Below are 23,286 nucleotides of genomic sequence, written 5' to 3'. Positions count from 1 at the left end.
CTTTTGACACCTTGTAGAGTCCATGCCCCGATGATTTGAGGCTGTGCTGAAGGCAAAAGGGGAGGTGCAACTCAATATTAGGAAGGTGTTCCTAATGTTTGGTATACTCAGTGTATGTGGTGTCTGCATTCTTTACAATAAACATTTTAGTTTCTTCGCTTTGTAACCTTAACTTTCAAATGCTGTGTAATGTGTGAAAAAGTTAACCTGAATGGAGTACTGGGGAAAGGGGGATACCTAGTCAGTTGTACAACTGAATGCCTTCAACTGAAATGTGTCTTCTGCATTTAACCCAACCCCTCTGAATCAGAGAGGTGCAGGGGGCTGCTTTAATCAACATTCACGTCTTCAGCGCCCGGGGAACAATGGGTTAACTCCTCTGCTCAGGGGCAGAACGACAGATTTTTACCTTTCGATTATTGGCCCAACACTCTAACCATTAGGTTACCTGCCGCCCATTTGGGTCAGGCACACCGTCGAGGTGTGGTTGGTGAACATGCAGTCCCTTCTAGAAGAAGAATGTAGGGTGGGTGTGCGGGAGCTAAAATAATGTCTGCCGCTGCTGCCCTTCCTCAATTCTTTGCTGTGGTAACTGTGTTCGCGGATCAACACCAAGCTCTGTTCAAATTCAGTGGATGAGGAGTAGGGAGTCTTGATCTCTTGACTGCACAGAAACTTTCCACTGCTAGGCCTTGTGGGTAGAGCTTTGTCATTAAACGTCACCATGCGTGACTGCTTCAAGTGAGTGGATGAGGAGTGGGGAGTCTTGATCCCTTGACTGCACAGAGACTTTCCACTGCTAGGCCTTGTGGGTAGATCTTTGTCATTAAACTTCACCATGCGTGACTGCTTAAAGTGAGTGGTGGAGGGGTAGGGAGTCTTGACCCATTGGCAGCACAGAGACTTTTCATTGCCAAGCCTCTTTGGTAGACCTTCTTCATTAAACCTCACCACACGTTCCTGAATGCTTGTAATGGTGCAGCACTCTGATCCAAAAAGATAGCCCTTGATGCCACTTGCTTAGCATCAAGCTTTAATATGTGTGCAAGGTAATGAGGATCTCATTCACCATATGGGAAACCATGTTCGCTATCACATTTTGGTAAGGTGTACTTTGGTCATCTGTTTCAATTACAAAACATATTTATTTTTGAGAGATTGTGGTGTCAAGTGCTTAGTAATCAACGTGATACACTTTGTCCAACTTTCTATGAAATTATCACAGATAAACTTACCCGATCTCTCATGCCCTCTTGAATCACCTTCCACTGCCTGATAAAGAAAACAAAAGTAAACATGTTCCGTTGTTTTGTCGTGATGAGCCAGGTTGTTGTATATAGAATGCATAGTACTGAAAGATTTTGACTCTTGCGTAATTCCTCCTCTAAGAGTTAAATTACTGTCACTCTGTTTTGGTATTGATCCAAAGACTGAGCTCTGGATGAACAGAATACTACATGGGGACCTAAAGGTCAACAAGCAAAATGACTGAGGTCTAATCCAAATACCTATACAAAGTTAACCATGATCTCAATACTCTCACTACTACTAGACCAAATCAATTTGACATTTTTGTCATTGGCTAAACTAGGATATTAATTGCATTAATGAAAGCCACCTGCCCTTTTATCAAATGAATCTTCCTTTGAATTGATTGTGTGACTTTTAAGTGGTTTTGATTGAAATACTGAATCTGCATAAGAAATGGCACACTAATCATACTAAACAGTTAGTATGATTAGTAACATCAAGTCAAAGCAGCCCATTATTTAGCAAATCCATAGACAGATAGATTAAAACCTAGCAAATAACCCAAATGACCAGAAAACCAATCTTACCTTCCCAGATTTCTCCTTCTTCTCTCATTTTAGTTGAGCAACTGGCTCTTTTTACTTTACCTCCTTCTCCATCTGTTTCTCCTGGTGACTATCTTCCAAGTCCTGTTATAATCAAGTGTTGTTACAATCATCATAGCCTATACAAAATGAAGCTTTTTTTTACAATGTTTGTAGACATTGTAGACCATTTTTGTTGAAAACACAAACTCCAAGCTGCCAAAATAGACCTACCTTCTTTTTCGTCTGACATTAAATCACGTTTATAAAACAAAACCAACAAGTGCAGATGTGTGCTAGTGCTAGTCCAGCTAAACATGTGCTGTATATACCGTGGACACAGCAGAGGGTCTGAATGGCAGAAACCAAAGTAGCCTAAGGATAAACCCATGTTGACCATGACATCATAATGATTGATGTCATAGTAGACATTGACATAGTGGACAATAGTGGCCCTTGACAGGAACTTGCATGCATGCAACCATGTCCCATTAAATTAGCCTAATAATGTTGTAACAACTCAGCCTGTTGTAGGCATAGGCCCAATAACTGGTTCTACACAGTTAGGCCTATGTGACAATATTTCCTTCATCACTCGTAAGTCAACCTATTCTTAAAAGTTAAACTTGGTCATTGATTTTTTTTTAAAGACTTCTGCTATTCCTCACTCACCATTTTGTACATTCTGTCTTCATCCGTGTTCATGCACTATTTTGAAGACCTGTGTGGTGACTTTGTCACCATTCTACCGGACAGCGACTGAATCAGAATCTCACGATCTGACTTTCAGCACCACAGTGCAGAGGACAGCGGCCCTCTCAAGCGCAGTCCAATTCCTGTTACAGCAACAAACAAAAAAGTGTGCTGGGGCTCCCGTGACCTTTGGCTGAAATAAGCATTGTAGCTTTAAGTCAAATGTGGGCAAAACAAAACAAGGACATGTGCCGTCCATAGTAGGCTACAAAATCTGTAAGTTCTTATTCTTGGGCTACTTTTTACGAATATACAATAAATGGTAACGTGGGTAGGCTAACTTACTGGGTAACATGGGTTATAGGCGAGTCCATAGCAAGACTAACCTACCAAGATATCAATGCACAGTTCAGTCATAAGCTAACCAAATTGGTATAGTTGTATTCAGGGGTGGAAATGGGAAGAAATCACCCCTGAAACCCTCCAATGTAAAATCCATGAATTCAACATAAAAAAAACAATAATAATAATATTTTAAAAAATGTAAACAATTATTCCGCTCACAGAACCTAGAACTTCCTGTGGTTGGATGTATTAGATCGGGTAGTGATGGGGGGTACGCCAAATTCAAATGTGATTTTTTATTGTAAAAAAATATATTCTTCACATTTTCAAACAGTCCGTTTATATTTTCCAACGGGTCTATACATTTGGGTGAGTTTTTTTCTCTCGCCTGATTAGCCTGGTTTTACTGCCAAAAATAAAATTCAACCATCTAGTGTTCAGCGAAATAACTCCTCAATGTCAAATACAGGTTGCTCTCGAGGGAAACCTTAACTCTTGCGCAGACAATTTGAAATATAAGCCAGTATTTTGAGCGTGAATAAAGACGACTTTCAAGTAGTAAGACATGTATAAAAGCAACAGATATCATTAATAATAAGGGGCTAGAAGCGTCTTATTTGGTGAGCTACCGAGTGTCTAGGACAGGCAAGCCCCATACTATTGTAGAGGTCTTAATTCTTCCTGCTGCCGCGGGGATATGGCTGGGACAATGCTGGGGGAAAAGGCCCAAAAAACTATACAGACAATGCCTTCATCAAACAACACTGTTTCATTACACCTCAATGACATGGCAGGAGATGTTTTGAAACAATTACTGCTTCCCATACAAGCCGTGAATTCTATGCGTTACAGCTGGATGAGTCAACAGATGTGGCGGGCCTGGCACAGCTCCTGGTATATGTCCGTTACGTTTAAGGGGGGTCAATTAAGGAAGACATCCTCTTCTGTAAAACCACTGGAAACCAGGACAACATGAGAGGATATTTTTTAAGTACTGGACAGCGTTGTGACATCAAATGACTTTGGTGGTCAAGATGTGTTGGTATTTTTACTGATGGCACAAACGCCATGGCAGGGAGACATAGTGGAGTGGTAACGCGCATGTAAGCAGTTGCTCCCGACACCACTTGGGTACACTGCTGCAGCATCCACCGAGAGGCTCTTGCTGCCAAGGGAAAGGCTGACAGCTTGAAATACGTTTTGGACACTACATTGCAAATGATTCACTTTGTTAAAGCAAGGCCCCTGAACTCTCGTGTATTTTCTGCATTATGCAATGATATGAGCAGCGACCATGTAACGCTTTTACAACATACAGAAGTGTGCTGCTTATCAAGGGGCAAAGTATTGACATGTTTATTTGAATTGAGAGACGAGCTTAAAGTTCTTTACTGACCATAATTTTCACTTGTCTGACCGCTTGCATGATGACAAGTTTCTCACACCACTGGCCTATCTGGGTGAAGTTTTTTCTCACCTGAATAATCTGAATTACAGGGACTCTGCGCAACTATATTCAATGTGCGGGACAAAATTAAGCTCAAAATGGAGCTCTTTTCTGTCTGCATTAAGGACAACACACAGGTCTTTCCATCATTTTATGATTTTTTTGTGTGCAAATGAACAAGCTTACAGACAATGTCAAATGTGATATAGTGAAGCACCTGAGTGAGCTGGATGTGCAATTACGCAGGTACTTTTCCAGAAAAAAACCCAACACAAACAACTGGATTAGTTATCCCTTTCAAGCCCTGCCTCCAGTCCACTTACTGATATCTGAACAAGACAGCCTCATCGAAATTGCAACAAGCAGTTCTGTGAAAATTCAATTGAATCAGAATCCACTGCCAGATTTCTTGATAGGACTGTACTCACGAGTATCATGCCTTGGCAAATCGCACTGTTAAGGCACTGATGCCCTTTGCAACCACATACCTATGTGAGAGTGGATTCTCGGCCTGTGTGTGGAAAATGATTTAAGACTGAGACTCTCTCCAATACAACCCAACATTGCAGAGTTACGTGCATCCTTTCAAACACACCCTTCTCATTAACCTGTGGTGAGTTATTCACAATTTTTGATTAACAAATAAGGTTTTATATGTAAGATGGCTAAATAAAGAGCTACATTTATTATTATTATGTTATTTGTGCCCTGGTCCTATAAGTGCTTCTCACAAGCCAGGGTGACACAAAAACTCACACTAATTCTTATGTTAAATAAATATATCATATAGTGTGTGTGGCAGAATTACAACGATGGCAAAAAAACAACATTTGAGAGTGCGCTGACCCTGGTGCTCGAGGGAGTAGGTACGCAGCTGGTGGTTGTATGTTTGAAGGGGTACAGGACTATAAAAAGTTTGGGAACCACTGCATTAGATTATGATGGAAAGTACAAAGCCAAACGTTTCCTTGTCATGTTACTGTAATACATCAGAGCAGAGGAGGCTGGTGGGTGGAGATTTGATACCATTCTAGCCATTACAATGAGCCTGTCCTCCTATAGCTCCTCCCACCAGCCTCCTCTGTATATGTGTTGGGGGTGGGGGGCACAGAGCTACAGTAATAAGATCGAGGATTGAGATGTATGACCGTTTCTTGTTTTGCTCTCTGCCTCCCTCCAGTGGTTAAAATAATACATGATACCAGAGATGGTTTAGAGCAGCAGTATTCAACTCTAACCAGCAGGATCCGGACCTCGTAGGGTTTCGGTATCAAAGTCACTCATCGCAAATACGCTCATTACTAACCAGACTTTCTGACAGTCTCAGGAAAAAGTGGATGAAATACGAATACATTAGAAGGGGATCAGAGGTCGGAAAACTTGGCCAGTAATTGAGCTAGCTACAAACGATCTCTGCTCGCATAGAATGGCTATGTTCAAGCAAAGTTTGTGGAACAAATGCAGTGTAAAATGCTCACAAAATAAAAATGACCAACTTTGAAGGATATCTAGTCACATGTTTATTAATCACAATATTTGAGTCATATTTGCCTCAGTGGTAAATACATATGTTAGTATATATTGTTTTCAAATCACCTGTTAAAGTGATTTAAAACTAAACATTATGATGTACAAGTAAAAAAAGATGTGCACAATTTTTTTTGGGGGGGGGGGGGGGGGGGGGGTCACAAATCAGTGCACCCACCACAACTTAAAATTCTTGTTTGAGTGTTGTGTGACACACCATAATTGCTTTCCATTTCCTTGTTGCTGGATGGTACTAGATCTGAAATCTCTAGTGTCCTTTAAACGCCATCAGCCTTCATTATGAATCTCAGATAGGTTGTCGATGGACTGCAGCAGTTGAGATACTAGACAAAGACTCTCTGCACTTGTAAGTAATTGCCTGTGGACAGAATCAAACGGATAGCCTGAACTTGGCGCAAATACCACAATGTTTAATTAGGGGTTATGTAGAAAACACTATGAAATTGCACATTACCCAATACCCACACAATCAATATGAGGGACTGTTTTTATCCCACCTGTATGTAGATGACACTATGGGAGAGAGAACTCACTTGATGGAAGTCTCTGCATTGAGTGCTGCTTTGTTGAGGTACTCTGAGGCCACTTGCGCATTATGTTTCATTGTATTTAAGGCAGCTGTCTCTCCGGCTCGAAGTCTCTCATTCTCATACCGGTACCCCTCTACTTGGCCCTGCAATATAAAGAGGGTCACATTATGCAATCATATGTCACTGAAGCTCACCATCCCAGTAACGCCAGCAACACCAGTAAAGGTCAAACCTGTAATTGATGCAGCTCCTGTTTGAGTTTTGATACAATGTTTTCAGCCTTAACTGCTCGTTTCTGTCAAGAAGAAAAAGGTAAAAAGAATGAATTAAGACTTCATATCTCAACACACTTCTGTTTAGTAACCGATCATGACAATTTGCTTGAAATCCTATTGAGACATATTTCGGATAATCAGTGAACAAAAATGATTCTTCATCTTTGTCGAACGGATGAACTAGGAGAAAGGGACAGGTGCGCACGGTCATTAACTGCAGGTTCTGCTCGACGGAGTGGACCATGGTCTCTAAAGCCTGAGCCTCCCTCTCCTCCTGCACTCTTCTCTTGTGCAACTCATCTGTGACGTGGCGAATTCTATGGGGCAGTCAGAGAGACATGACGATGAGCATAGGTTAAACACTCTTTAAACAGCATTAATATACGGTACCAGTCAAAGGTTAAGACACACCTAAACACTCAAGGGTTATTCTTAACTTTTTTAAACTATTTTCTACATTGTAGAAGAAAAGTGAAGACATCGAAACGATGAAATAACACATATGGAATCATGTAGTAACCCCCCCCAAAAAAGTGTTAAATCAAAATATAGTTTATATTTTAGATTCTTTAAAGTAGCCACCCCTTGCGTTGATGACAACTTTGCACACGCTTGGTATTCTCTAAACCAGCTTCACCTGGAATGATTTTCAACAGTCTTGAAGGAGTTCCCACATGCTGAGCACTTGTTGGCTGCTTTTCCTTCACTCTGCGGTCCAACTCATCCCAAACCATCTCAATTGGGTGGGGGTCAGGTGATGGTGGAGGCCAGGTCATCTGATGTAGCACTCATCACTCTCCTTCTTGGTCAAATAGCCCTTACACAGCCTGGAAGTGTGTTTTGGGTCATTGTCCTGTTGAAAAACAAATTATAGTCCCACTAATCCCAAACCAGATGGGATGGTGTCACCAGCAAAGCACCCCCACACCTCCTACTCCAGGCTTCATGGTGGGAACCACACATGCGGCGATCATCCGTTCACCTACTCTGCGTCTCACGAAGACACGGCTGTTGGAACCAAAAATCTCAAATTTGGACTCATCAGACCAAAGGACAGATTTCTAATGTCCATAGCTCGTGTCTCTTGGCCCAAGCACGTATTTTCTTCTTATTGGTGTCCTTTAGTAGTCGTTTCTTTGCAGCAATTTGACCATGAAGGCCTGATTCACGTAGTCTCCTCTGAAGAGGTGATGTTGAGATGTATCTGAAGCTTTTATTTGGGCTGCAATTTCTGAGGTCTGGGATTTCTGGGTCTTCCTTTCCTGTGGCGGTCCTCATGAGAGCCAGTTTCATCATAGCGCTTGATGGTTTTTGTGACTGCACTTATTTGTGACTGCACTCACAGTGCAGTCACAAATACACTCACCTTCATGTCTTAAAGTAATGATGGACCGTCGTTTCTCTTTGCTTATTTGGGCTGTGCTTGCCATAATATGGACTTGATCTTTTACCAAATAGGGCTATCTTCTGTATACCACCACTACCTTGTCACAACACAACTGATTGGTTCAAATGCACTAAGGAAAGAAATTCAACAAATTAACAAGGCAAACCTGTTAATTGAAATGCATTCCAGGTGACTACCTCATGAAGCTGGTTGAGAGAATGCCAAGAGCGTAAAAGCTGTCATCAAGGCAAAGGGTAGCTACTTTGAAGAAACTCAAATATAAAATATGTTGATTTGTTTGACATGTTTCCATGTGTTATTTCATAGTTTTGATGTCTCCACTAGTATTCTACAATGTAGAAAATAGTACAAATAAAGAAAATCCCTGGAATGAGTAGGTGTGTCCAAACTTTAGACTGTATGTGTACAGTTGACATCTTAAATGTACATCTAAAAACTAATATTCAAAGCATTACTCCCATGCCATAACATAATATAGGCTTTAACACCGTCCCTTAAACACTTCTCATGCACCGGGTAGGTCTGTACTCTGCAGACCATATCAACTGGCAATTCTTATCCACCTACCTTTGATCATCATACTCAGACTTTTTCACAAGATCTTTAATGTGCTTCCTGAGCTGCGCATTTTCCTCCCTCAGCTTAAAAAGAGAAACAGAAATAATCAAAATAAAGGACTTGTGACTAATCCCACGTGATATCCAATCACACATCTGTAAGCAAAGCCTTGAGAGAGGAAAATGACCTTTTGTTGATCCCTATTGCCATTCTCGGTACTACTCTTCTTGGTCTTGTAGGTGAGCTCTGCCATTGATGTCTCGTCATCTCCCTCATAATTCACTGGGGCCCGTTTGGACTGATGGGCCTCTGGTGAGAATTCTTCATCTACCTGCCATAGGGAGGATGAAGTCTCCTCTTCTTCCTCTGTGCACAGGGAGGACTGACCAGAGTACGTGCTGCTGTCTGCTGCTGCAGTGCCACACAGTCCAAACTCATGTGCCTCCTCAATGGCTGATGGCTGGTAACTCCCAGCCCACTCCTCCTTAGTGTCATTTTCCAGAAATTGAGGAAACGGTGTGTGGTCCATGTAAAACTGACCCTGGAAGTCTTGATCGAAGCTCTTCGGGGCAGTATATTCCCCCTCTGCCAGGAATGTGCTCCCATATGCCTTCTACAACACAAGAAGCAGCAGTAAGGTAAGTCACATTCACACCAAAATTCCACCAAAAGTAATATTCTTAACAGTCTGACCAGGCCTTGTATATCATGCTGTGACTTTTTCCAATGACATAACACCTCATTTCTTGCATAGGCTTTGTAACAGTTAATCTCTGGGGTTTAAAGTAAGACTGGTTCATTTTAAATGTTCAGCACCTTTCGCGTTGAGTAATTCTTCTCATCTGGATCCCCTTTCATATCTGGATACTGGTTTTTACTGCGGATGAACTCTTTGAAGGAGAAAGGATTCATCTCCTCTCCATCTTCTCTGACATCATCTATGAAATAAGACATGTCGGTAAATATTTGGATGATAGTTCTTTTCAAACTGTCTGGCTGACATTATTGGAGAAATACACGAGTTGGATTTTGTTGTGGATGTGTAGGGGCCAATACCCCATCCTACTCCAGCAACAAGTGCCATGGAATTTGTAAATCCAGATTGTCTCACTAAAGGGCAGCACTGTGCCAGGGCAGGGTGCCTGGGTCATGGAGTTCTTAGACCAGAGGTAAGAGTGCCTCACTAATGGCCCTCCAACACCATGCCAGCAGAAATAACTCTGATCCTGGTACCAACCATGCCAAACCCAGCACTAGACACTTGTAACACAAATTAATGAACCATTGCACCATCACTTGCTGATCACTCTTCGATGGTGCTGAACAGATGTGCCCCTGTCTCAGGTAGATGATGAGATGTGTGTTATTGCATCCAATGATGTGAATATCAAGTAGCCTATGTCTATGGTTGCATGCATCATGTCATTTGAATACTGGATCAGCTAGATATAGCTAGTCTATAACCTAGAACTGAATATTGGACAGACGGATTTGCTGTGGAAGTAACAACTTACCAACTTCGATTATATTGTTTTTTTCAGAGGTTTTATGCTTTGCCATGTTGACGGTGAACAAGTCAATCGCTGATGGTATGAGCGGTTGTCAGCTAACTTCAGTGGCTAACGCGTTGTTAGCTAGCTAACACGGACCGTTTACGTTACCTAGCTAGCTTGCTGAAAACAATGAAATAATGTACTAGCAAATTACTGGATGTAGACGAAATGACTTGTCATGAGAAAGATAATTGATCAAAATGACATATTTTAGATGTGGTTGTTGTTCGTCAGCTGTGTGCGTCGATGCGCCAAAGGTTTGCGAGCTGCTGAAAATCACGTGGACAATCCTAAACTTCTGACTGGCTACGATTCAGATGACGTTTTAGGAAAAATAAACAACATTTCCCAGGAGTCGATCCGATTTCCCGGGAAATTTTACACGTGCCGCGATTCATTCGAAATCCCGGTAAGTGTAAAAGAGTATTTGATTAAATTGTCATTCTCATACATGTTTAAAATATTGCCCTGATCAGTTGCACACGTCATAGTCGGCGAGTCGTCACCTTTATTCGGTTAGTAAACAACCACTTAATTTCGCCGTCGTGCTAGCTAGACTAGCTAGCTAACTACAACGGAAATGATTAGGGCACTTGTGAAACTGATTTTGATTTGATTTATTTGGGCTTGGTGAGGATAAAAATACAGTTAACTCGCATGACAGGTTAGTCAATAACACTACGCACTGTTGGCAAGAAACGATAGACGTATTAGTAAATAGATGGAGCATGTTGAATGAATTACACACAGCTAGCTAGGTAGCCAGAAGATTCTGACCCTTCCTTTATGCTTGTTTACACTTAGCTGCACTACTGGGGTCGGAACGCCATCATGGTTATGAGTAAGACATTACAGAGCTGGTGCGAGATATTTTCGGAAAATGTATTTCAATGCAGGGGTTGGATATGCCAATGTACTCCCAATTGGACCTTTATCCAAACTGATACTTAGAGAAGATTGAAATACTGCTAGTTTTTCTGGAAAACTGACCTTTATCATCTTCAAGCTAGCTAACAGTAGCCACAGCAGCCATTATGGAATGGCATGTCACCTTGAACAACAAAGGAGCTGACTGGCTGAAACTGCCATTCCAAGATGGTTGTGGTGGCTACTAGCTGGCATGAGGACGAAAAGGACACTCTTTTCCGTAAAAACTAGAAATATCTATCTGGGGCGTCAGGTGGCCTAGAGCAAGTGGGTTAACTGCCTTGTTCAGGGGCAGAACTACAGATTTTTTACCTTGTCAGCTCGGGGATTTGATCTTGCAACATTTCAGGTTACTAGTCCAACGCTCAACCTAAAGGTTGCAAGATCAAATCCCCGAGCTGACAAGGTAAAACATCTGTAGTTCTGCCCCTGAACAAGGCAGTTAACCCACTATTCCTAGGCCGTCATTGAAAATAAGAATTTGTTCTTTAACTTACTTGCCTAGTTAAATGAAGGTTAAAAAATATATATATTCTCGATGTATCAGTTTGAATAAAGGTACAATTTGGAGGACAGTGGCATAGGGTTAGAATATTCTGGCTAGCTACAAGAGTTGCCACGATTATGGATTTTCCAGACTCAGTGCGTTTTTGAAATTTTATTTGACCTTTATTTAACTAGGCAAGTCAGTTAAGAACAAATTCTTATTTTCAATGACGGCCTAGGAACAGTGGATTAACTGCCTGTAGTCCAACGCTCTAACCACTAGGCTACCCTGCCGCATGATGAATACATGGGCAGATCATTCATATCAATCCATCCATCTTTCATTCATATTCATAATGCACGGGGGGGCTAGGATTCTCCGATGCAAGTTATACATGAGGACTTTGCTTAGTTTACGGATGTGGAGAATTGAAAGATGTCATGATAACCTGAATGATGTGTTATTATTTACTTTAATAGACTCCGACTGAGGAGAAATATTGACCATGTCCCAGGAGAAGCCAGATGCTGGCAGCCAGACACAGTCGCAGCCTCAGACTCAGTCTCAGAGTGGCTCCAGCTCCTCCTCTGGGTCAGGCACTGTCAGCTCAGTGGACACCATCCCTGTTCGGGACCTTGGCTCCATACCAGAAGAGCCTGAGCCACAGCCATGGGGTCGCCTGCTGCCTATGCAGAGAGGCTTCAGAGCCCACGGTGAGTGCAACCACAAGACATGCCCTGGTTTTCTGGGTAGATAGCCCAAACTGAAGGTATCCTGTGACAGTCATGGAATTTTGGATGACAGATATTGGGTCAGCCAAATGATCGGGGTCACCGTTTTAATCGTTTGAATAGCCAAAAGAATAGATGCACATTTTCGCCTCTGCTCTGCTCCTGACTGTATGTGCTACTGCAGCAGTAGGGATGGGGGCGTAGCCCAAGGAAACCGAAGACTGTTTGTTATGACACCTTGCTGTTTCAGCCATAGAGATCCATTCTAATTCCTAATTCTATGGTTTCAGCAAGGAGCAACTAGGTTTGATCACGTTGTAGAGTCCATGTTACAGCAGAAACGGACTCAACTGCACAAATGTTCGGGTGGCTTTTTTTTTTTTAAGCCATTATGACTGTTCTTTTATTTTCATTAAGGTCTTCATCCATAATCGTCGGTTATACAGTGATTGTGCCAGTCTTACCTTCAGGATTAGCTATGGAATTGTAACACGATATGTGATGGCTCCATATCTATCTGGCGTTATGGCTTAGCTTCTGGAAAATGCTGCTCCACATTTTTCAACTAACCTGGTCTTGGAAATACTTTCTTCATTTTGATTCAGAAGAAAGGTGTATCTTATAAATGTCTGTGTCTAGTTACAGCTGGTTTTACCAACAAACAAAAAAACTGGAAAATTCTGGAAGCTGTAAAAATCCATGTTTTTGTACTGTGCGAGGAGGTTAGCCGCTGCACATCTAGCGTTTCCCAGCATCTTTGCGCTAGTCTGTTCTATGCGGCCAACTTGTAGAAGTAGATGACCGTGCGTCACACAGTGCAGCCAAAACAAAGATCTACACACATGCCATTTTTCACTCGATACAAATCATGGATTTTAAATTCTTTCTGAATTTTCTCTGTTTTTTTGAAGAACCACTTGCAACTGGACACGGACATTTCTAAGATACTTTCTTAGATATCGATTTAGAAGAGAAGTGTATCAACAAGACTAGGTAAAAAAAACTAAAAAAACAAACATGTAGCAGTGTTTTCTATTAGCTAAGCTGTCAACCCAGATATGGAGCCGTCGCATATCGCGTTACAATTCCGTCGCTACTTTAGGCAGTGAATACAGGGGTACGTTTAGTTATTGAACGTTTTGCTACAGTTTGTACTGAACGAAACGTTTTCCCACCACGGTGCGCACCATTCCTCAACATTCTTTGAGGTATATTTGATCCCGTTTGGGTGTGGCAGGGGTGGGATCTGCTCAATATGGGTGTGACCATTTGACGTGTCAAACTACTGCAGCAGCACACTGTACAAAATCACCCTCTGAGCCGCCGTAATCAGTCATCAAAATGTTCTTCAACTGGTCATTCAGAACAGCACGGTTTCCGTTCAATTGAACAACGTTGTGTCCTGCTGAACGCGGTCCATGTGGGAACTGTGCGCGCCTCTGCAGTTTGCTTTGTTTGTGTGAGATTCTTTGTATTTCTCAACTAGCAGCATTAGCATCTGTGTATTCTCTTCTCTATTTCTCAACTAGCAGCATTAGCATCTGTGTATTCTCTTCTCTATTGAAGTGATGGTGTTTAGTTTGACTTTTTTTTTTCAGACTGTGTTGAGGACGACACTTGGTTTGGCCGGGACAGTAAATGTAACTATTGCTTTGATGACCCCATACTGAAGAAATCGCCCAGATTTGCTACGTACAGCAAAAAACACTTCCGAATATTCCGAGTAGGTCTATTCATTTGACAAAATGATGTATTTCATGTTTTGTTTAGCAGTAGTAAAATAGTTTTGTTCCCAATGTTTGCTCAAGTGATGACGGTCAGATCGTTACCTTGCAGGAGCAGAACATTGTCTATGTCTTTGACAACAGCGGCAATGGCACGTTTGTTGACGGTACAATTCTTGGGAAAGGAAAAACTTTGCCTCTAGCAAACAATGCGGTGCTGTCCCTAGCTGAGGAACGCCATAAAGGTAACCTTGTTACAGAGTTTTTTTTTTTTTTTCAAGTCAATTCTGATACTCAAAAGTCTTAGCATTCCACTATATTTATTCCCTGTCGCTCTCAACATTAAGTATACAGCAGCATCATTCCCTTATTGGTGATGCCGGTTTTATTTTTTGCATTTATAATCCATGAGATTGATAGTTTCTTCCCTTATTAGTGTTTGTGTTCATTGATCTCATGGCGGATGAACAGTCCAACCTCCCCAAAGAGTTCAGTGAGAAGTACCTGATTACCAGAAAGATTGGAGCGTAAGTGAGCATTTTTGATTCATTTCAACGTGTGTATTTTTTGCAAAAATCCAGATTTTCGTTTTGAATTATAGTGACATTCTCGTATGATCAATGTGTGTAAACGTGGCTGATAACGATTTGTTGTACCAGTGGTGTGTGCGGGGAAGTGAAGCTGGCCTTTGAGAGGGCCACTTGCAAAAAGGTGGCTGTGAAGACCATCAACAAGAAGGACTTCCCAGCATCTGTCGGCGTAAGTCTTTTCGCCATTTTTTCCCGTTTTCTAGTTGATGAATGTTACTGCAATAATAGGAACTCTTCTTTGTGCAATTCTAGACTGCCACACGAAATGCGGAACGAGAGATCCAGATCCTCCAAAGGATAGACCATGTAAGTAAGTAATCATTGTCATTTTTAATAGCCTGTTTATACACTGAGTTGTACCAAACATTATGAGCACCTGCTCTTTTCATGACTGATCAGGTAAATCCAGGTGAATGCCTTGATCCCTTATTGGTGTCACCTGTTAAATTCACTTCAATCAGTGTCGATGGAGGAGACTGGTTAGGGGAGGATTTTTAATTTTAAGCCTTGAGACGTGGATTGTGTACGTGTGCCATTTTGGGAGGGTAAATGGGCGAGACAAAATATTTAAGTGCTGTTGAACGGGGTATGGTAGTAAGTGTCAAGAACTGCAACGCTGCTGGGTTTTTCACCGTCAACAGTTTCTTTTGTGAATCGAGAATGGTCCACCACCCAAAGGACATCCAGCCAAATTGACACAACTGTGGGAAGCATTGGAGTTAACATGGGCCAACATCCCTGTGGAACGACATCTTGTAGAGTATACGCCCTGACGAATTGAGGCTGTTCTGAGGGCAAAAAGTGGGGTGCAACTCAATATTAGGAAGGTCTTCATAATGTTTTTTACACTCAGTGTACATCTATAATGTATTATGCTGTAATGACTGCCAAGGAAAGGAGCCTAGTAAATGTTTTTTTGGGGGGGGGTAGTCAAATAACTTAAAAGTAGTCATTTTCAACTTGTGTTTTCTACTGGACAAAGCCACAGTCATAACACTTTAAAAAATATATATTATTTGTGTTTTCTACTGGACAAAGCCACAGTCATAACACTTTAAAAAATATATATTATTCAACCACTATGTATCAAAAACACCTGTAGTATTTGCCTGCAATTTTTCTGTGTAACTTTTTCCTCCTGTCTATTCCAGCCATGTCTGATCAAAACAGAAGACTTCTTCCAAACAGACGACTCATACTACATTGTTTTAGAGCTGTGAGTTTAGTATTTAATTCAAGCAGACACTTTTTATATATATTTTTATCAATGGCAAACCAGTATCATTACATTGCATGTAATATTTTCTGTAGCCCATCTCAGAAGTACAATTTTCACAAGCATCGTATTTCCTTTCCCCTTCGATTTATTCTGTTTCAACTGACCGCATGTATGTGTTTCAGCATGGAGGGTGGGGAACTGTTTGACAGGGTCAAAAGCAAGAACCAGATAGAGGAGTCAATTGCCAAGCTCTATTTCTACCAGATGTTGAAAGCAGTAGAGGTGGGTGAATTGATTATATTTCTAAATTTTTTTCCCCATTTGAAATTCTAGAAGTGGTATGCTTTATTAAATAGGCTCTGCTGTGATGTCAAAATACGCCATAACTATCTTGTTTTATACTGGAGATAGTTACTGTCACTTGAGTAGTTTTACACTGCTTCCTTATGCTGGTTTATTTCACATTCCTTCCACTAGTATCTTCACAACAATGGCATCATCCACAGAGACCTCAAACCTGAAAATGTGCTGCTTTCGTCTCAGGATGATGTTTGTGTCATCAAGGTAAGATTTGTCAAGTCATCATGTGGGTAATTTTCCCACAATAATTGAACATGGTAGTTGAAGTGTAAGTGAGGGTAGATCGTTATCCACCTGGAAACTCATTGTCTTCCTGAAGTCGGGGGTAATGAAAGCTTGGTTGAAGAGTGACAGGCCTCTCTCTCTCGACGTGACAGATCACAGACTTTAATCAGTCCAAGATACTGGAGGAGTCTGCCCTGATGAGGACCCTTTGTGGAACACCCACATACCTTGCACCTGAGGTGTTCACCGACGCAGTCACCGTGGGCTACAGCAGAGCCGTAGACGCCTGGAGTTTAGGGGTCGTCCTGTTTGTGTGGTAGGGATCCATACTACTGATGACAGGGTAACATAAACGACAGTGCTGCGTGCTCTGACTAGTAGGAAGTGCCATGTAACTTGTTTCTGTCAACATTTAAAGGGAATTGTAATGCAATTATTTCAATTCATTTGCAAATAACTTGGGCCAAGATTACTTTTCAACAGCACGCAAGGTTTTCCTGTTCACAGATTCACATAATTTATTAAACTGGAGCTTACTTCCTGTCTCCCTCACAGCTTGGCAGGCTATCCCCCGTTCCACCCTAATGCACAAACTGGTTTGTCAGTCAGGGATCAGATCACGCAGGGAATTTATACATTTATTCCATCCAAATGGGACGGCATCTCGGATGATGGTAAGAGACTACTGTCAATCCTGTTTGGCTCTGTCATGTGTGTTAGAGCACATAGAAATTCGAAAACAGATTATTCCTGTCTCAGGTTGGGAAAGAACTTTGGGTACTTTACTACAGTCGTATTGATAATTCCTTAAATGCTGTCCCAATAGTTATTTTACTTGTCCAATCATGTCTAGCGAAAGATGTCGTGAAGAGGCTGCTTGTAGTGGACCCCAATGCCCGCCTCACCATTGAGGAGGCTTTACACCATCCCTGGCTGATGGTAAGAGCTTTATTGCCGTCTCTCATTGCCTGGTCCTACTGCCATCAAGGCGGGTACGTTTACTGGATGGAGGGGTATTTGGGGCTAGGCAGTGTTGTAAGTGGCAACAGTGAATAATCTCTGGTCCCATCAATCTCCGTCTCAGGATGAGGCCATGAAGGAGACTGCTGAATGCATCATGTACCCCAAGGACTCCGGAGATGCCACAGCAGCCGATGCCACAGCAGACTCCGTAGACACCACAGTAGTGAGAAACAATGTCATTCTACTGCAGCAGTGTTTCCCACCCCTCTCCTGGGGGGATCACTAGACAGTTCATATTTTTGTTGTAGCCCTGCACCGACACAGCTGATTTAACAAAGGTCTTGGTGATTAGTGATTCCGTGTAGGGCTAGAACACACACACACACACAGAGAGAGAGAGGGGTGTTGCTAACAAAATTGAACTATGTCTCTTGTTACTTTAGGCTTCAACTACAAAGAGGTCAAGAGAAGATGATGACGAGCAGCAGCCAGCAAAGAGGAGACCAGGCCCATCCACAGAGGCAACATGAGTCACATTTCATCTTCATCACCAAATTGGAGACCCCCCCCCCCCCCCAGGTAGTTTTCCACCGGCAATTTGGCCCCCTGGAAATCTACCGGTATATTGTATTTTATCACACTTCTATAGCTACATTTCCATTAACTTGTCAAATGATTTTAGAACGTTCGAATAGAAAAATAGATGCGACAATTGCCTGCTGCGATGCGTTTCCATTGAACTCTTTTGACGATAGAAACAGCTATATGTAATGGTCACACTTTTTTTTGCAAAAAAAAACCAAAACGTTTCTAATAAAAATGAAGTGGTTGAAGTGTTTCCATTAATAAATTGGCCACAGCCTGTATTCCCTCCCACCTATATGTTTTATGTCTCAGGTAGCCCACAAAAGTCAGCATGGATAGAATGCAAGAATTGCCATATTTTAATAATTCTCATGTGCCAACATATCACCATGGTGAAACTTGCATCCAGCCAACCAGAATAGCAAGGCGAAGCAATTCAGGCTTTCTTGAAAGTACAGACAATTGTCCTGCAAAGAAATATAATTTTTATAGTTGAAAAACAGATTGAGCAAGCAGTAGGCATTTCGAATTAAATGTGAAGTGGAGCTTCCAAATTCGGCAATCGTCATTTATTCGAAAAACAACTTTTCCATCAAGTTCCAGAAACGTTAAATCCACCCGTCGAAACAGATAAAAATGTTGATCTTTAGAAGATGTCATCTATAGCTGCCGTTTCCATTACATCATGGTGCAATCATCTGAAATGTACTTGATTAACGTTACTATACACTGAACAAAAATATAAACGCAACCATTTGATTTTACTGAGTTATAGTTCATATAAGGAAATCAGTCAATTGAAATGAGGTTCTAATCTATGGATTTCACATGACTGGGAATAGAGAGGTTGGTCACAGATACCTTTAGAAATATGGACCTCAGGATCTCGTCACAGTGTCTCTGTGCATTCAAATTGCTATCAATACAATTGTATTTTGTTTGTTGTCCGTAGTTTATGTCTGCACATACCATAACCCCACCGCCACCATGGGGCACTGTTCATAACTGCTCGCCCAGACGACGCCATACACGTGGTCTGTGGTTGTGAGGCCGGTTGGACGTACTGCTAAATTGTCTAAAACAGAGGTGGCTTTTGGTAGAGAAATTCATATTCAATTCTCTGGCAACAGCTCTGGTATACATTCCTGCAGTCACCATGCTAATTGCGCGCTCCCTCAACGGCATTGTGTTGTGTGACAAAACTGCACATTTTGGAGTGTCCTTTTATTGTCCCCAGAACAAGGTACACCTGTGTAATGATCATGCTGTTTAATCAGCTTCTTGATATGCCACAACTGTCAGGTGGATGGATTATCAACACATTTGAGGGAAATAATATTTTTGTGCGTATGGAACATTTCTGGGATCTTTTATTTCAGCTCATGAAACATGGGACCAACACTTTACATGTTGCGTTTATATTTTTGTTCAGTGTACATGTTGATTTCCAACTTGTGGGCACATACTGAGCAATGTCTACTGGAAATGTCCTCCTGTTTTGTAAATAATTGTCTTTGTACAGCTACTGTTGAATAAACAAACATTTTCCACTGGTTTTTATTGTTATGCATCCATTCATTCTAGGCAGTTGTATGTCATTGAAAATATATTACTCTTCTAGATAATATAAAATATTATCTTACTCTATTCAACATTTCCCATCTCCACTCCAGATCAAGGTTCATAATGCTGAACCATCTAGCTAGTAATTTTGTAGCATATCACACAGAGGTTAATGTAAGGCACGGATCACTCTCCCATTGAGCCTATAAACAACCTCAATCTCGAGGTCAACATGGACCGCACAAACATAATCAGTAAAGACATCTGGTAGTAGTGTTGCTTTCAAGCATCGTGCAAGCTTTTATATCAAATCATATTGAGATTATTTCATAGCTTTGCTTTGGACCTGTCCCGGAGACTGTACAGCACTGTGTGTGCCTTGCCAAAGGAATCACCCAGCGCAGACTGGACACGACCTTTCCAGCTCAACAGCTTGGGACGATCCTTCAGGATGTCTCTGCCGCCACCTAGGGGCTGAGAGCAAAGCAGTCAATTCATTTAGTAGGCTGAAATGGGTAGCAACCCATACATCAAAATGTATTGTAAGTGGTCAAACAGACAGTCTGAGATTTGACATATTCCTGACTACATTGTAGGACCATTTTCTCAGCAGAGGTGGCTGGTTCACCCAGTGGCTAAGCTCTGATAGACCAGTTGACCCACTGCTCCTCACCTGCATGAGTTCACACATGGCCAGCAGGTCAGCCAGGCTGATGTCATCTCCACAGAGGAAGGGCTGTCTCTTGAGGAACATGTTCTCCAGCTTCTCCAGAGTGTCACTCAGGTCTGCCAACGCCCGCTCCACCTTCAGTGGGTCTGCTGGCTGCCCTGTCATATGGGGCAGTAAAACCTACAGCACAAAGCAGCGATGCGTGCCATCAACAACAACCACAGAACATGAGATATAACATGTTCCATAACAGTACAATTATATTGCATAAATGTGTAATAGCCTGCAAAAAGATGGCTGTGGGGCTAGACTATATTTCACCTGCCAAGTGACAGTAGTGCTCCATGAGCAAGCAGTACCTCCATGAGAAAGACCTTGGCCGCATGTGGCCGGGTGTTGGTATGGTGCCAGGCTGTGTATTCATCCACTCTCGCCCTCCTCTCTGGGTGGCGTGGGTACCAGTTACCTGGGACATCATATTTGGTGGCCAGGTATTTTAATATGGCATCACTGTAACAAGATGAGGGAGGGGAAATGCCCCTTTTATTTATTTTTTCATTTTCAACAAAAAATGTTAAACTACAGAGTGAATGAAGAGTGTTACCTCTCAGTCAGAACAAAGTCATTGTCGACCATCACAGGGACCTTCTGCATGGGATTGAGTTTTGTATACTCTGGTGTCCTATTCTCCCCTATATATAAACATAGGTATTGAGATACAGTATGTTAATTACATTTCTTTGAGGTATTGGTTTATGCATGGAGCAATATTGAACAAAAATAAATGCAATATGCAACTATTTCAATGTTTTTAAGAAGCCGGATGTGGAGGTCCTGGGCTGGTGTCGTTACACATGGTCTGTGAGGCGGGTTAGACGTACTGCCAAATTCTCTAAAATGACGGATGCAGTTTATAGTAGAGAAATTAACATTAAATTCTCTGGCAACAGCTCTGGTGGACATTCTTGCAGTAAGCATGCCAATTGCATGTTATTTCAACTTGAGACACATGTGGCATTGTGTTGTGTGACAAGACCTACACATTGTAAAGTGGTCTGTTATTGTCCCAGCACAAGGTGCACCTGTGTAATGAGCGTGCCCTTTAATCCACTTTTGATATGCCACACCTATCAAGTGGATGGATTATTTTGGAGAAACACTCACTAACAAGGATGTAAACAAATGTGTGCACAAAATTTGAGAGAAATAAGCTTTTTGTGCATATGGAACATTTCTGGGATTTCTATTTCAGCTCATGAAACATGGGAGCGAGCAAAATTTTACATGTTGGGTTTCTATTCTTGTTCAGTGTATTTGTCCAAATTTGAAGACATGGACGATTGTGAAATAATAGCCTACTGTTGTCATTCTGAATAGCTAGTTAGCTAGCTAGTACACATTCGGGACAACTATTAACAGAAAACACGCGTTTTGCTGTGCAGAGTAGGACAAAGTTCAAGGTACAGTAGGTCTAAGTTCAATGCAGGACAGAGCAGATACATTTAAATGTTTAAACAATGTCGCGCACAGTCTCTTTATAAATATATCAAACCTATATATGCATTTCCAATTAACATTAACAATCGTGCTTTAGTAGCAACCAAAACGATAGATATATTGATTGCATGTTTAACGTTAGCTAGATTATGTTGGTAACTAACGTTCGCCTAGCCCACTTGAAACTCACCTTTTCGTATTGCAACTGTTTTCACCTTGTGTGGAATTTTATTGCAGTTAAGAAATATATGTATTGCTCTACATGGTTGAGACAATAAATCTAAATACACTTCTAGTTCTACGGCCTTTCTACCAGCCATGATAAACGTATTTGTATTGCTTGCCAACGTTAGCTAGACACTGTAGGCTACTAGTATTTTGCCAGCAGCACAAATGATGTCACTTTGTAGGGTAATGACGAAACCTTCCAAGTAAAAGCCCCCGTTTCAAACCATTGCAATGTGGATAACTAATTCAAATTGTATTGAATTTTAATCAATGGCCACTTTAATTGTGTCAACATGAAAATGCAAGAAGTAATTTATGAAAACAAATAAAAAATGTGGCAGCAGGCAGCCTAGCGGTTAAGAGCGTTAGGCCAGTAACCAAAAGGTTGCTGGTCCGAGTCCCCAAGCCGACTAGGTACAACATCGGTCGCTGTGCCCTTGAGTAAGGCACTTAACGCTAATTGATCTTGTAAGTCGCTCTGGATAAGAGTGTCATGTAAAAATGTCGACACTGGTATGTTGAGAATATTGGGCTGTGGCGAGATAACTTTTCTACCTGTCTCAGCTAGAGTGGGGTGGAAAATACTCCGTTGGGTCTCTACTAACCAAATATGGTTAGTTTCGGATGGGGACTGTGTCGCACGGCCTACTGCTGGCTTTTCACTCTGCCCGTCCATAGCTCCCAATGCAATACACGGTAATAGACTGTACATGGGATACATACTGGCTTGTAGAAAGAACTGTTCTTCCTGTCTCAGCTAAAGTAAGGTGGGAAATACTCAGTAGGGTCTCTACTAAACAAATATGTGTCCCCCTCCAAAACGAACCATATTTGGTTAGTAAAGAGCCTACTGAGTATTTCCCACCTTACTTTAGCTGAGACAGGAAGAAAAAATGTCTCTCTACAAGCCAACAAGTATCCCATATACCGTGTATTGCATTGCAGTAAATGGAGTGGGTGGAGTTAGGAGTCACCAATACCAGTACTGTATTAAACCTGTTGCCCAGCACAATTGACCCATTTAAGTTTTGCAGACTCTATTGAGTAATTCCAATAACAAATATTAGTATTTTATTAAAGTGTATTTCTTTAAATATACACTGAGTGTACAAAACATTAAGGACACATTCCTAGTATTGAGTTGCACCCCCTTTTTCCCCCAGAACAGCCTCAATTCGTCAGGACATGGACTCTACGAGGTGTCGAAAGCGTTCCACATGAATGCTGGCCCATGTCGACTCCAATGCTTCCGACAGTTGTGTCACGTTGGCTGGATGTCCTTTGGGTGGTGGACCATTCTTGATGCACACGGGAAACTGTTGAGT

The 23,286-nt window shown here is 41.7% G+C and overlaps 3 protein-coding genes across 4 annotated transcripts; 1 reads left to right on the top strand and 2 right to left on the bottom strand.

Moving 5' to 3' along the window:
- Positions 1 to 5,989: 5,989 nt before the first annotated feature.
- On the bottom strand, positions 5,990 to 10,497 carry entr1 (endosome associated trafficking regulator 1). Its single transcript, XM_020489524.2, has 8 exons — positions 10,154 to 10,497; positions 9,456 to 9,577; positions 8,827 to 9,252; positions 8,649 to 8,722; positions 6,879 to 6,990; positions 6,631 to 6,693; positions 6,402 to 6,541; positions 5,990 to 6,226 (listed from the first exon to the last, which is right to left on the bottom strand). The coding sequence occupies exons 1-8, from the start codon at positions 10,197 to 10,199 to the stop codon at positions 6,136 to 6,138; spliced, it is 1,074 nt and encodes a 357-aa protein (XP_020345113.1). The 5' UTR covers positions 10,200 to 10,497; the 3' UTR covers positions 5,990 to 6,135.
- chek2 (checkpoint kinase 2) lies at positions 10,494 to 19,558 on the top strand. Of its 2 annotated transcripts, none has more exons than XM_020489521.2 (15): positions 10,494 to 10,601; positions 12,086 to 12,319; positions 13,936 to 14,060; positions 14,174 to 14,306; positions 14,498 to 14,588; positions 14,721 to 14,820; positions 14,904 to 14,957; positions 15,803 to 15,867; positions 16,053 to 16,152; positions 16,348 to 16,434; positions 16,608 to 16,771; positions 17,011 to 17,129; positions 17,309 to 17,394; positions 17,540 to 17,641; positions 17,862 to 19,558. In XM_020489521.2, exons 2-15 carry the CDS (start codon positions 12,112 to 12,114, stop codon positions 17,946 to 17,948), a joined length of 1,521 nt encoding a protein of 506 aa, XP_020345110.1. In that variant the 5' UTR covers positions 10,494 to 10,601; positions 12,086 to 12,111; the 3' UTR covers positions 17,949 to 19,558. The 2 variants fall into 2 exon arrangements, with proteins under 2 accessions (XP_020345110.1, XP_020345111.1); XM_020489522.2 differs by having other exon boundaries at positions 10,601 to 10,707.
- gstt2 (glutathione S-transferase theta 2) lies at positions 18,558 to 22,131 on the bottom strand. The gene is made up of 5 exons (XM_020489525.2): positions 21,924 to 22,131; positions 20,841 to 20,928; positions 20,596 to 20,746; positions 20,240 to 20,416; positions 18,558 to 20,040 (listed from the first exon to the last, which is right to left on the bottom strand). Exons 1-5 carry the CDS (start codon positions 22,051 to 22,053, stop codon positions 19,894 to 19,896), a joined length of 693 nt encoding a protein of 230 aa, XP_020345114.1. The 5' UTR covers positions 22,054 to 22,131; the 3' UTR covers positions 18,558 to 19,893.
- Between the last annotated feature and the right edge of the window lie 1,155 nt (positions 22,132 to 23,286).

Source organism: Oncorhynchus kisutch, linkage group LG8 (assembly GCF_002021735.2).
Source record: "Oncorhynchus kisutch isolate 150728-3 linkage group LG8, Okis_V2, whole genome shotgun sequence".
In the NCBI taxonomy this organism is placed as follows: domain Eukaryota; kingdom Metazoa; phylum Chordata; class Actinopteri; order Salmoniformes; family Salmonidae; genus Oncorhynchus; species Oncorhynchus kisutch.
This window is presented reverse-complemented; position numbering and strand designations above follow the sequence as displayed.